Below are 15,144 nucleotides of genomic sequence, written 5' to 3' on the forward strand. Positions count from 1 at the left end.
AATATATAAATATTGATTAGACCTAAAACAACCCCTCTTTTCGCACTGGAATACATTGGTCTTATGTTATTTTAAACGATAGACATAATTCGAGTAACGACAGAATTGTCTATCTGGTAGTCTCCGGCAGCAGTCCGGTTGAGGAAATTCCCCGTTAGCCCAGGTGAGATCCTGAGCGTTGGCTACCTCGCACACTTTCTGCCTGTCTGTGTAGTAAATGGCAGTCTTGTCCTTGGCGTAAATACTTCGTATCTGAAATAGGTTTTATGATGACGTTGGGATGGAAAAGGGCATCATCGGTAAGAGGTTAACTCATCGTTCGCTGTCGCTCTGAATATACTCAAAAACTGCATTCGTTCATATTCATTTTAAGTAGTCCATTAGAGAGCAGTTAACCTTTCAGTAAGTAATACAAAATATCTGCGTGGGTGCTGTTTTGTCAGGGGCGTCCTGAAGAAGAGGAAGATGGTTAGAAAGTGACTTGGACTCCTGAGCTGGATTGTAATCAAGGTGTAGGCACAAATTTGAAGTCACAATGTTAGTGACTGTACAGTAATTTGATTTCAGTTGATTTGATTTTGAGCTCATTTTCATTGTAGCCACCGTGCTCCTTCATAAATACCAAAATTGCTTCAAATGGATGGAGCCATACAAGCTGATGTATATCTGTATTTCTACTTGTGCAGGCCTTGATCAGATTAATTGGGACTTTCCCTGGCAGCCATTTTAGCGATATTAGCATGTTTGTGCCTGGTTACAGTCACTTTAGAATGGCAAGTAATTTGGAAAGAGCGACACGATTGGGGAATAATTACGCGATGCGATTTTCTCGTTTTAATGTATAACATCTGAATGGTTTGAATAAGGCTTCCTCAGCGCACCTGTCTTGTCATTTACTGCTACACTGCAAAAAAAGCCCTTCAAAAATAAGAAATAAAATAATTAATACAAGGTGTTTTTTGCTAGTAATAAGTGAACAAATCTGCCAATGGAACTAGTGGAAATACACAGATATTCAAGATGCACCGTCTAAAAACAAGTCCTTGTAGCTCAAGGAAATTTTGCTTGTTTGGTGACTGTGTCTTATATTAAGTGTAAAGAGATATTTTGACTTGAAAAGAGATTTCTTGCAGTGTAACAGAAAGATTGTTGAGGATGAACCAGAGTAGAGAGCAGAGCCTGTTCTTCCTCAGCCTGCCAGACCTGAGAAGACTGTGCTCCGTCACTCTGTCTCTGCTCTGTGACCAAGACGATGGGCAAATCAGGGATACGCAGCTGAAAACATGCAGGTGAGGGGCCCTGGGGCGGCAGACACTCAGCTACTCCATAAAGAAAATCGCAACAGGAATGGAAGCGCTTAATTGTTTTTGTGCTAATAAATAGGCGGTTGCTGGTTGACAGTGCTGATTACATTTACATTTATTCATTTAGCAGACGCTTTTATCCAAAGCGGCTTACATAGGTTACAGTTCTTTACAATGTTATCCATTTATACAGCTGGATATTTACTGAGGCAATTGTGGGTTAAGTACCTTGCCCAAGGGTACAGCAGCAGTGTCCCAGCAGGGATTGAACCGGCAACCTTTCGGGTACAAGTCCTGCTCCTTAACCACTATGCTACACTGCCACCCCCCTGCTGATCTCTCTGCAGGTTATGTTTACTTGTATTCATGGGAAAATAAAAAACGAAAACTAAAAATGCTGGAAGGTCTTTGTGTGTGACTGCTATGTCTAAATAAAAGACTTCTCTTGGGTTCACTATACAGATTCTTATTTAAATCTTTTTTGGAAATTCCAAGGCCAATATAGACATACACATACATGTTCAGTACAAAGATAAACTGCTAAGTAAATAAAGTCTCACTGTAACATTATGTTGTTATTTTCACAGAGAGATGTTATTCCTGTATCCAGACATAGTTGCCTCACCTGCTTTCGGTTCATTCGGGGAGATGACAGTCATAATGGCTGTAAGTATGCTAGTGTACCCTCCTTTTGTAAACTGGCGTACTTAACATTTACTGAATTGCAGTTTTTGTTAATCAATGCTGTAACTGACCAAAATGGTTGACCTGACCATCTCATGTATTTCCAGATGGATGTGAGTTGTGATAATAATGACATTAAAATAAAAGGGAACTCAAAAGTATTTTGTTCACTTAGTTGAACTTGTAGCTGTATGAGTTTTTTCAATGATTTCAATCTGCAGTGGCTTCAGTTTTTGCATTCTTGTGTTATAGACTTTATCTAAACTGGATTAAATGTATTCTTTTGGCTGTCAGTCTGCACACAATAACCCATGATGACGAAGTGAAATCTTCTTAGGAATTTTTGCAAAATAATTAAAAATCAAAAACTGAAATATCTCATTTACATAAATACTCAGTTTCAGACCCTTTGCTATGGCATTTCATATTGAGCTCAGGCACATCCTGTTTGCTTTGATTATCCTTGAGATGTCTTTAGAACTTGATTGGAGTTCATCTGTGGCAAATTGAATTGATTGGACATGATTAGCACGTTTTTGCTTTGTCATTATGGGTCATTGTGTGTAGATTGATGGCCAAAAGAATACATTTAATCCATTTTAGAGTAAGTCTATAACACTATAACAAAGTGGGTAAAAAGTGAAGGAGTCTGAATACTTTCTGAAGCCACTGTCCATCTATATTTCAGAAGCATTCCTCATTGTTACATTTTAATTATTTTGGCTCGATTGTATTATAAACACAGCTATTGCTGGATGTGTGTCTTTTCTTAAGACAACAAATCACTGGAATAGAGTCATGTCACAATTAAACTGAAATAGTTGGTGCACATTCCAGAAATTCTGTGTTATTTTCTGGATAAAAGCCACTGAAACCAAAGACACTGAAAACAAAGAAAGTGTTTGCCAAGCTGACCACAGCCACCATGGGACAACAAGGGGCAACCATGATACAAGCAAACCTTTGTTAACAGATTTTCTCATTCTTCTCAGAATTGTTGTCTTTGTTTTTCAGCACTATTGGGTTTTGTGCATGTTGAGGCATTTTAAAGTGATAGAAAGTTGTGTTTGGACTGGTTATATCAGTTTTCAAATGAAGGCTGTCTAGCAGCCAAGATGGCAGACTCTCTATTTTGTACATTAAAAGTTCTGTCTCTGTTTTATTTAACCAAGTTTCATCATTTTTTCTCCCAAGGACACACTTCTGTCAGTCCAAGAAGGACCTTGCATAGTGCATGAGAGCATAGTCACCCTTGTGATAAATCATCTGATACCTGATAATGAATACCTGATAACCATGTGTTTTTGCATGCAAGTGATTCAGTTGCGATGAAAGCGACCCCGACTTTGCACATCTTCCATGAACATGTCGACCTCGGTTCTCTTCATCTCTCTCTTATTATATTCACTCCTCAGTAATGTATGCAACCAAAGGGTGAGCAGATAATTTAATGCCAATAACAGTTGATTAATTTAAAAGAAATTTCTGTTTGCGCTATGTCCTAATAATTCTGTGTTCCATATTCTGGAGTTCTACTGACACCTTGGGGCTGGTGCTTATTGCCAGACGTTAAGTCTTGTTTATGTTGTCTGTGTTTAAATGGGTACGTTAACTGTATGAAAACCATCTCTCTTAGATAAACTTTTTCAAGAGTGGGATCATCCAAGCTTATGCACAGAGACATGGTCTGCAGGTAAGCTCACTTGATGAATAGCAGAAAGACCTTTAAACATGAATGGTAGCTTGCTGTTGAAAACAAAACGTGAATTCTGCATGGTTCTTATGGTTATTTTCATGTGTAATGCAACCAAAGAACCAAGAGCTTTCTAATGGTGATCGTCACAGCTGTTTCCCTCTCTGGGTTTGCACAGATGGGCGCTCCACAGAGGGTCCTTCCCAGAACTCTGCAAGCCTGTCTGTCATACTCTCTGACTGCCAAACTGGCTCCAAACTGGAACAAGGCTGGGGAGTATCTAATTGCAGGTAAGAGAATGTTACAGGCAGAACTATGGCGTAATTCACAGAGTGTGGGAATAATGGCCAAAGGGAAATATTGAGCCACCCAATGTGTAAATAATCACATTACAAATGTAACCTTGCCCTTTGTATGCTGTTGACTTATAACTGCTAACAGAGAGGTCTACGGCATATGCGTACATTAACAGCATTTCAGATGGAATACCATGATTTGCCTCAGGCCTGTTATTCGTATCTGTGTGAGTGATTAATGTTGAGATGGTGTCTTGCTTGTGACTAAACATTGGATGGAAGAATTAAGAATCTTATGCGTCACTCTCATTATAGATGAGTCAGCTAGGTCTTCAGTTGATAGCTTTAATAACGAGAAAGATTTTGTAACTGTTTGGTAATTATTTGCAAATTTCCACAAAAGATCAGAAGACACTGTCATTGTTTTCATTTACATTTACTTACTGTCATTCAAAAACATCAATAACAATAAAAAGCATGATGTTAATGTTTTGAATTTCGTCTGAGCCTTGGTAGTTTCAACACAACCACTAATTAGAAAGTACAATTAGTCTGAAGGGGAACTGAGTCAAAATAAGCACTTTGATGGAAATGAATGAATGCTTTGGAATATGTTTGTTTGCCTCCTGTGAAGCTGTTAAAAAGGCATATATGAAATTCTATAAAATGTCAATTTTAAATAAAAGGCGCTCACTCGCTCAGGAAATTATATAAAAGAGTTTTTATTTAATGAGCAGGAACAAATTAAAGCTACGCTCACCTGACACATTGTGGCTGTTGAAGCGTGGAACCTGAAAGACACTTCCTCTGTATAGCCTCAGGATCAAATTGGAAAAACATATTACGATTACACTAGAGTACTGCACCAGTGCAGGCTGTTGTGAGAACCTATATTTGTGAGTGCCTCTCCACTACAAGGAGTTATCCCCATTCATAACATTGCTACATTCATTTAAAAACATGGAAATAAGGGCAAATATGGTGGGTCTGAAATGATCGGGAGATATCAGTAAATGAAACAACATTTTACCATAAAGGATAGGCAATAGGGGAATAATCTGTTCACCGAAGCCTGAATGAAATATCCAAAAGGTTTCAGACTGTAGTAGACATTTCAGCCTGTCTCCACCTCTAATGGAGGGTAGAATGATTTCAAGTACGATATTTTGAGGTAGTTAGGATTACTGTGAATGGCCAGTCTGTTTGGCCTTTGGATAATTGACAGTTTCTGTCTGAATGGTATACTTATGTTTAGTTGTGTGTATATGTGAGCTGTGTATCTATTTTTGTTGCCTACAGATTAAAAGTGCCCATGTAGTAGTAGTTGGCTAGAAATGAAGGCCCAGAAAAGTAATAGAAGCAATAGAAGTTTTTATAATCAGTTTGTCACACTGTGGGTGGCTTTTCATTTCATATATTTTGACATGAGAAATATCTACAACCAACTCACAACTAACTATAAATGATGAACAGTAATACTGGAGAACTTTTGCTATTTCTGTGAATAAGCTATTGTTAGTGCAATGAGTGTAAGCATGATTGCTGTAGTCAGATAAGCCAATGATTTTCTCATGTTGAGTTGTTTTTTTAAATCCATCTTGTGAGGGCTAATAGATAATGGATATCAATATCCATTAAAGCCCATATAGGCTTCTTTAAACAGCTTTAGATGAATATTTGTCACATTCATTTTCTGCATCTTACACAGATGTAAGGCCAGAATAATCTTCAGCTTCAGAAATGAGGGAATTTCTTGGACCATAATTTTTGTACTCTTTTTCTCATTTGTGTAATGAATACTTGTTCTGTGGAGGTTTGCCGAACTGCCTGTATAAGACTCTTCTGGAAATCCCAGCTGCATCCCCATGGTGGAGGTCTTTTGTTTGGAATGGTCAACTTACCACGTAACCTGGGATGCGAATGACCTGAGGGAAATAAAAAGAGGCATTTACTGTTATTTTCCATGGCTGCATGTCACACAAGGAGATTCATACAGTACAATCAGAAAGTATTCAGACCCCTTTACTTTTTTCACCTTTTATGTTGCAGCCTTATGCTAAAATCATTTAAATTCATTTTTTTCCCTCATCAATCTACACTCAATACCCCATAATGACTATTTAGAAATGGTCATTTTAGAAATTTTTGAAAATGTATTAAAAATAAAAAACTGAAATATCACATTGACATAAGTATTGAGACCCTTAACTCAGTACTTAGTTGAAGCACTTTGGCAGCGATTACAGCCTTCAAGTCTTCTTGGATATGATGCGACAAGCTTTACACAACTGGATTTGGGGATTTTCTGCCATTCTTCTCTGCAAATCCTCTCACGCTCTGTCAGGTTGGATGGAGACAGTTGGTGGACAGCCATTTTCAGGTTTCTCCAGAGATGTTCAGTTGGGTTCAAGTCCAGGCTCTGGCTGGGCCACTCAGGGATATTCACAGACTTGTCCATAAGCCACTCCTGCATTGTCTTGGCTGTGTGCTTAGGGTCATTGTCCTGTTGGAATGTCCACCTTTGGCCCAGTCTGAGGTCCTGACCGCTCTGGAGCAGGTTTTCATTAAGGATATCTCTGTACTCTGTATCTCCGTTCACCTTTTTTATTGTTAATAAATTTGCACAAATGTCTAAAATCCTGTGTTCACTTTGTCATTATGGGGTATTGAGTGTAGACTGATGAGGGGAAAAAGTGAACTTAAACAATTTTAGCTGCAACATAACAAAATGTGAAAAAAAGTGAAGGGGTCTAATACTTTCTGAATGCACTGTACATTAGAAACAATTCACTGGTGGATTTCTGATGGAACGGTGGTAAATAAAAGCTGCTTACATCCAGAGTGGTTTACATGTACAAAGCAACAACATGCACATTATTCAACATGTAAGTGAAATGCAATATCTCACAGCATTAACTCACTGATCTCACAATTGGTATACATATCAGCTATGGTCTCTGGATCTGCCCACACTTATTTTTGTGGCTCTTGGTCCCTTGCCACACACAGCCATGCCTATTATGTTTGTAAGACGTGATTTTTATGAACCTTTCACAATGTTGATTTATCAGGCTCAGTTGGCTAATGTTTTGTTTTACAGCATCTAGATGTGTGTGAAATACGTTTTGTTAATCAAGGTTATAAGTAATGTCTATTGTGGCTGCCAAGTGTGTTTTTACATGTTAGTGTATGCCAGGTGCATTATGTCTTTCATGTGATATTTGTCATTCTCATCAGCGATGGAGGGTAGATGTGTGCAGTCTGCTTATCACAGTTATTGGTCCATGGGCAAACCCAGCCCCGCCCAATATGGTACTGCTGTTATATCTAGATATGTATAATTTAATTTACATTACATTACATTTCTAAACAAAATTATTCTTTTTATTTCATCAGCATTCACTCATTTAACCAATACTTTCATATTCTTAAACACTATCATTAGGCCGTATTTGAAAGCTTTGCGGCTGCCTGCAAACTCAATTTGAATTCTGAATTATGTGACCTTTGACTTGCACTAAAACAAATGCTGGCTTAAATCATTACATCTTGGGAGGTAATTGAACAGTTGCTTCTACCAGGAACGTTAAAAGCCTAATTTCATAATAATTTTTGATGCTTTTTCTTAGGAATGGACTTTCTTTCTGACTCCGGGAAGCTTAATGCTGTAGGTGGGTATGAAATGTTTGTTTGCTTGTAACAGAGGTCAATTCATTATACTGCACATTTCAAACTAATGCCATGTTGCCTGTGTAGTTGGGTGTTACTGTTGCTACATTTACATGTACATCATAAAAAGGAAGAGATTTAGATTTTCAAGCCCAGATGAGATGCACATTAGACAATGAATCACCCTAACATTAAAGGTTTTTAATGTAAACTAGTGGGTCAATATCATATTTGGGGCATTTTCTTATCCTGTTTGTTTGGTAGTTAAACTGATTTGAAAGTACATTCACCAGTGACACAATTGCACCAAAGTACAAATCAAAACAGAGAAATCAAGATAAGATGGCTGTTTGAATGTGTACTTTGTTTGAGATTCTTGGATCGTGAAAGCAGGCACAATCAAATTCACTGAAACTGACCACCTCAAATTCCACACTAAAATTAAATCTTAAAATGATGGCTTGTGGCTATTTCGGTAAGTGCGGCCCTGTGCACGGCGCTCATACAAGATTATGTGTGTCTGTGACAGTGATGCAGCTGAGCGTCACCGAGAGCCAGCTTTGTATCAGTGTGGAGGCCAGCACTGTCCGACTGCCACCAGCCACGGTGAGCACGGCTGCACCACACACACGCCGAACATACAGGCCTGCCTACAGGGATAAACTGTGCTACACCACAATTAATCAACTTATGAAAGTCATTTGCTTCCCTCACTGAAATGAAACGCAATGACACTATTCATTTGTTTGTTTGTTTTTTTTTGTAAAAATCTATCATATGATGTCCATGCAGACTTTCACAGTTATGACACGTAAAAAAGAAATTAAACATGCGTCATCAGTCCTCCCCATTCGAGAGAGGAGACTAAGCTGCGTGGCATAAACAAAACATGCAACTTGATTAATTAATTTGACAGTACGTTCTTGCTCTCTGATTGTGATATTGATGGCTGTGTTTGTCTCTGGTCAGCTGGAAGACCTTGACGTGGCTCCGAATGTTGTGAGGAACTTCTACAGTCACAGGGATGCAGTGATTAATACCCTCTCGTTGCCCACTAACTGGTGCTACATTCTGCCAAGGTGCCCCCATTGACACCACTCTCGCTAGCCACCGATCATTATTGCTCTGGGTGCTACAGTGCATAAGTCAAGCGTCGTGAGTGTGTGGGTGTGGAGGGGAAGTGTGAAGACATTGATATTGTGTAAAAGGAAAATATACACCTCGCTGTGTCTTTTCTTTTTGTTGATGTGCTTAAAGTTAACTTCATTTCACTGTCCACAGTATGAAAAGGGGTCAGATCATTAACATCAGTCACCAGATGTCCCCTGAGTGCCCCTTCCAGTCCTACACTGACATGCAGAAGCATTGGAGCAGCCTGGTACAGTACGCTTACATTCAGCAGAGCCGTAACAGACATAGATGTGACGGCACTGTTATAACTCTGCGCTGGGACAGGGACAGCGTCAGTCTAATAAATGCCTGAGCATGGCAGTAAAACACACTTTATTCTCCTTTTTTAAACACAAACGTACATGCACTGCATTTATAAGACCTCATTGGGTATCAAAATTTCAGGTCTTTCAACCATAAATTGCAATAAATGCGTAAATCGGTCTACACTACAAACTCCAGCGTACCCCGATGGCAGCTGCTTAACAGATCAGATGGATGCGTCGTCATTGTTTATCGAAACCTTAAGGGTGGGAAAGGTGGCATCTGCTTTGGATGAAATGTTCAAATCCGACGTCTGATCCCACCAACAATCAAGACTTCAAACCAAAGGAAGAGGAGAACAGAGAACTTTTCACAGCCTCCCTCTGTGTTTCAGTATGGGTACCGGCTCCCCCCGCTGGAGGAGCAGGATGTGATCTACTGCAGCGTGTACTTCAGACCCGTGGGAGAGAGGCTCTTCACATATCCTTTAGCGTGTCTGCTGATACAGGCGTCACAGAGAGGCAGATTCTCGATTAGGAGAAAGGCTGCTGATACAGCACCGCGCAGTGCCCTTCTAAAACAGCGGAAGCGCAATTCTGTCTTTTTCACGCACTAATGTAATGGAGACCGGGTCCACATATTAGAGAAAATCTAAATCCTTACCCTAGTACTTGGTCTAAAAATCTAAAATGACTTGCATTTTTGACTATACTGCTGAGTAATTGTGAAGGATTGTTGTGCAGGATGGGCCAATAACCCCAACAGCTTTTTCATTATGCATATTGACCTTTTGATGTTTAGATGCATTTTGAACGTGACCCTTACTTGAATACAGTGTGTGATGTTTAATGAAAAACTTATACCAAAGTTATGAAAACTGTTCACATTCTACAGTCATTACATTGTGTTGATTGTGTCACCAGAAGCAAACTTTGACTTCACCTGTATACATAGTAGCACACTGTCCATGTAACTGCCAGTAGTGTACAGCATCCTTGGGTCTGGGTTCTAGTTTCTAGTTTTGCTAGTAGAAAATGTGCTTTTTGCAAAACAGTACAATATTTTAGTTAATTTCTTGTTTATCCACCCATGAAGTGACCAATGAAATAAAAGAAACCAGAATTTTTGATCAAAGATATTAATATAACTCATGGGGAGTGGATGATGTATGTGAAATAGAGGAGGGACACCTAGTGGCTAAAGTGAGAGTGGCCCAGAGTCTACAGTTTCAGACTAACACAGTCAGTCTCCTCAGAATGTGGTTTTCATTATGAGAGAAAGAGCAGAAATGTTGTGAGGTCTCTTAAGGGGCTGATTTTCTCTCTAAGAACTAAGATGTGTTTGTATGAGAAAGACTCTGCAGACTCAGAGTGGATTAAATTACGATTTGTATGTAAGTTTAGATGGAGTGGTGCATGTACATAGCAAGAGGAAGTTTGATCATGTATTAGAAAAATGACTGAGGTTATTTAGAAGGACAGTTTTCCCCTGACGGTTTCTCGCCCCTTGAACCATATTCTAAGATATACCTACTTAATTTCTGGATGGCTAGCTAGCTGGGAATGATAGATGGATAGGTAGATAAGTAGGTTGATTGATTTGGTCATTCACTAAAAATGTCTTGTATAGATTATAAGAACAGACATGTTACAGATTCAAATAACAGCCCTATCTCAGGTCCTTAACCCCTGTTTAGGTATCCCCTGAGCTGCATCAGGACTCAGCCTGTTCAGTGCTTTCACAGAGTTGACCTGCAGGGGGCACTAAGTTCCTTCCTCTTAGATGTGAAGGGGACACTCCAGAGTGTCTGTGGCTTCCCTGTCCGCATGACCAGCAAGCCCTGCTACTCAACTGTCAGCCTCATCACCCCTGGCTCACAGGTACAGCACACACACACACACACACACACAGACACACACACACACACACAGTAAAGTAAAGTACAAAAAAACCAAGGCGCACAGAGATGGCTGCACTGTACTATGTCCGATCAGGTGAGGGAACAAGTGAAAACATTCTTGTTTGGATGATCTGGTTCTTTGGTTGAAAGTAAGGAGCCATATATTCTGTAGTTATATCTGTCAATGTTGAAGATTAGATGTGTTATTCACCATCTATATTCTGTAGTTATATCTGTCAATGTTGAAGATTAGATGTGTTATTCACCATCTATATTCTGTAGTTATATCTGTCAATGTTGAAGATTAGATGTGTTATTCACCATCTATATTCTGTAGTTATATCTGTCAATGTTGAAGATTAGATGTGTTGTTCACCATCTGCAAACTCTGAGTAAACACTAATAGAGCTAAACAGTAGTTTCATATTCTACTTTTTCATCGTAAAATTAACAGATACTTTTGTATTGCAGCTATGCATTTCAGACCCTTATAATTATTATATATATTATATATTACATATATTATTATATATTATATAATTATGTCATTGCTAGATCACAATGTTGACATTCCACAAGAACATATGAAACAGGGCAGCTAAACAGTAGACTCATAATCTGCTGTGCTATTGTACAATTAGCAGATGAATGAGCAGATACTCATATGCTTTTGTTTTTGTGGAGAAAGAGCGCTTCGCCCTCCTCTTGGCTGTGTGACATATGAGCAGGGTGGCTTTGGAGGATTTCTCAGAGAGTTCCCAACTTTCTGAATACAGGCTGTTCTCCTCTTAAACACTTAAGTGATTTATCTCCCTAATCTTGGTTAACAGAAATGAATTTCCAAGTGAAACAACCCTAGACGTTACATTAGGTCATTTCCTGCCATCTATTACAGTATACAGCTGGGAAAGCACTCTGCCAAAGTGAAGAGTATTTTATTTATATTGGATCTTGAGGACAGCTACGTTTTGAAGATTCAACAAATGAAGTGCCATATGATTGAACGATAAATTGCCTCTGCTCTTGAGCTCTTGCACAGATGTCTAAAAATAATTTTGTGCCATTCATCCTTGTATGTTGCTTTTGCAGACTTTGATAACATAAATTAAGAAAAAGACGAGGATACGCATGTTTTGCATGAAGAAGTAATCTGTTCATTCAGACGGCCAAATGTTGCGAGTTGATGGCATCTGCTTTTTATATAAATAATTGGTTTCTCTTATTCTCCCGATAGCTCATTGAATCAGTGTCTACTCTGAAAATGTGCAATTGTGTAAAACTCTGGTATTGCTTATTTCAGACCTGTCACCAAAAGAGGTTTTGTGTGTTTCTCCTGACATTGTTGTGTATTCCTGTCTTGTACCCATTATTGTGGTTGTAAGGGTTCCAGTAACAGGCCAGTGAATCTGACCGCCAAATCCGTGTGCAGGCCTGTGTTGACGCAGCTGCCCCGCAGCTTCCCCCAGAACCGCTCGCTGGGGGGGGCTGTGCTGGAACGCTGTGTCAGCCAGCCCGTGGAGCCGAGCGGGGGCAGTGAGTACAGCGGGGAAGGGGAGGCGGACCAGCCTGCTGGGGCTGCCACAGGGCCACCCCTCGCTAATGCCACGAAGAGAAGCAGGCCTTCCCCCACCCCTGGCTCCACGCTCCATAGGATCGTGCCCTCTTTCAAAAGCAAGGCGCTCCCTCGACGCGGCAGCATCACCAAAACGCTAGCGGAAAGGCAGCGGACCCACCTGCGGAGCCTGCCTCACGATCCAACGCCCCGACCTCGCCCCGCCTCTCAGCCCAAAACAGAGAATCCCCCACGCCGACAGGAGGGAAGCAAGCGCCCTGCGAGAGCGTGGGGGCTCAGCGGGACTCTCACACAGCCCACGGCCCTCAGGCCAGAGACCTCCTCACAGACGCCCAGCGGCGCAGGAGTGAGTTAGGACATGGGGATCGCTGGGATTCCTGTCATACTGTGCCACCGATCACTCTGTTTCTGGTGGACATCGTCATGCTCTGGGTCTCACTACGTGCTCACTTTACACCTAGAAAAATTTTAATTGATGTTTCAAAAAAATATATTCTCGGTATTTATTTATTATCTACTGTATAAATATTAACTGCTCTACCTTAAATAATTTAGAATTTGTTATGAAACATTTCATTTGATGTAATTTCTTCTATATGTGTATATACTTGTATATATAAAACATACATGTAGTAGAAATGCAAGAGAACGTACAAGCCAAGTAAAATATGTCCTTTATTAGCAAGGAAGCAGAATGCCTTGTCTCTGCTGGGCTTTGTATATAAAGCAATAAATACCACAAGGTCACTTTATTTACGTTAGTGTTGTGTAAGTATAAACCATTTCTACAATCTCATGCCATTTTGACGTCTCTCAACTCTCTATAACTACTGTTAATGGAGTCAAACTTTTGTTTATTTTCAGGGAGACTGGTTTGAGTCTAAACTGAAGAAATCAAAGGTCAATGCTCTGGAAGTGGATGTGGAGAAGTATGCACGAAGCAATCAGGTACTGGAACTCGCTTTGCCAGGCCACTTCTCAGTGGGGGTTGTTGTAGTGATACACAACACTGTATATTGGCAATATTGGTCTTTATGGTTCACTTTGTGCAATGCTGAATGTGATTTAGGTCCCCTTAGATGCTGATGTGTTGGGTGACTCATAAGTCAGTGCTTATCTTGAACATCAGTGTTTAAAAAAACAGCTTCGCGGGGCCATCCTTGGACATTATGTTATCATCTCTCCTAAATCATCTTGTTTTGGAAAAAAAAAACAGTACATTTTGGATCTTCAAGGTCAACATGCCCAACCCATGCTTTAGGGCATAATATATCAGATGGACAATCTGGTGCGCAAATAAATTTGTTTTCCCACTGCATTTATTGATGACATCTATTGTACGGCAGGAATGTGTTTGTGGGTAAAAGATTTATTGAGGCACCCTGGATCATTTCTGTGATAGTAAATAAAAACAAGCCCTGACAGATTTACGTTTATGTCAAAACAACTTAAAAAGCAATTTATGAACCGCTCACGTAAGCATTGAGCACAGTGACGCTGTTAAAATGATCTCTGATCACGACAGCCATAAAACTAAAGAGTCAAAAGAAACATTGAAATTACTTGGCGTGTGTGGGCAACATATCAAACTGTTCATGAGTCCATTTAAGGTAAACTTTATAAACGTCTACCAACCTTTCTTAGTGCAAGAAGCCATCAATATAGTAACCGCTTCAAAAACATACTGTCTCAATGTCTTCTTAACGATGGTTTCATTAAAACTATGGACAGATTGCCTGTCCATAACACAGTGTCCTGAAAATAATATCCATATAATAATGACTGCCAAGGTCAGGAGCAACTGCTGCTGTACCATTTTAGAGATGATCAAATGAATTACTTCCAAGGTAACCTCTAAGACCCCTAGGTTACCTCTAAGATTCTTTTGGGTCATCACAACCTTTCTGGTGTCAGAACAGACATTAACCTCAAGGTGACTTAATCTTTCACCCTTGGTTCATTTATTGTTCACTATAAAGTCCACTTATCTTTTCTACAGAAATTCAGTACAGAACACTGACTGAACCCATTCACTTTGTTTTCTAATACTATAATGTGTGCCTAACATAACAATTTTGGTGTTGTTTGAAATCTCAGGACAGTTCAGTAATCAGTTTGCCACGGGTTTGCGAAAGCTAGCAGCTCCTAAAACAAACGGAAACCGAAAGGAGCACGAATTAGTTTTGATTCGTTGACGCAGCTGATCAATTGATTGATGGATTACACCTCCACTCCTGTATCCAGTTGCTGAAGATCAATGCAGCAACCCTGCAGGCCTGGCTGAAGAGGCGGGGCGTCCCTGTCCGTTCGAAGGACAAGAAGGAGGAGCTGGTCACAAAGGTCATGCAGTGCCTAAGTGAACTGTAATCAGACTACGTCAGTTATATCTGACGAAGGAGGTGTTGAGTAATGTATTCCAATGGTAAATGTTAAGTGTTTATTGTTGTGTATAATGAGCTGCTTTGTGCCAAACCTTCAGACTAAAGCAACAGTTCTCTTGAGGTAAACGGAACTGCATTTAATTTATACAGTGCAGCAGTTTTGTGAAGTTTTATGAATACAGCTTTATTTGATTGTTTCACTTTTGTTGT

The 15,144-nt window shown here is 39.8% G+C and overlaps 1 protein-coding gene across 1 annotated transcript; it reads left to right on the forward strand.

Annotated features, from left to right (window-relative positions):
- The first annotated feature begins 1,155 nt into the window (after positions 1-1,155).
- On the forward strand, positions 1,156-14,920 carry LOC118795363 (uncharacterized protein C18orf63-like). The gene is made up of 13 exons (XM_036553804.1): positions 1,156-1,289; positions 1,892-1,970; positions 3,625-3,681; positions 3,860-3,885; positions 7,605-7,648; positions 8,176-8,252; positions 8,616-8,725; positions 8,928-9,024; positions 9,475-9,572; positions 10,789-10,960; positions 12,363-12,899; positions 13,418-13,501; positions 14,798-14,920. Exons 1-13 carry the CDS (start codon positions 1,156-1,158, stop codon positions 14,918-14,920), a joined length of 1,638 nt encoding a protein of 545 aa, XP_036409697.1.
- Positions 14,921-15,144: the final 224 nt, after the last annotated feature.

This window comes from Megalops cyprinoides, chromosome 2, assembly GCF_013368585.1.
Source record: "Megalops cyprinoides isolate fMegCyp1 chromosome 2, fMegCyp1.pri, whole genome shotgun sequence".
NCBI classification, from domain to species: domain Eukaryota; kingdom Metazoa; phylum Chordata; class Actinopteri; order Elopiformes; family Megalopidae; genus Megalops; species Megalops cyprinoides.

Bases quoted from the DNA above. Each gene is read 5' to 3' on its own strand.
- LOC118795363 (XM_036553804.1), top strand. From the start codon at position 1,156: ATGAACCAGAGTAGAGAGCAGAGCCTGTTCTTCCTCAGCCTGCCAGAC. The intron at 7,649-8,175 runs GTGGGTATGAAA...TGTCTGTGACAG, and splicing joins CGGGAAGCTTAATGCTGTAG to TGATGCAGCTGAGCGTCACC. The intron at 8,253-8,615 runs GTGAGCACGGCT...GTCTCTGGTCAG, and splicing joins TCCGACTGCCACCAGCCACG to CTGGAAGACCTTGACGTGGC.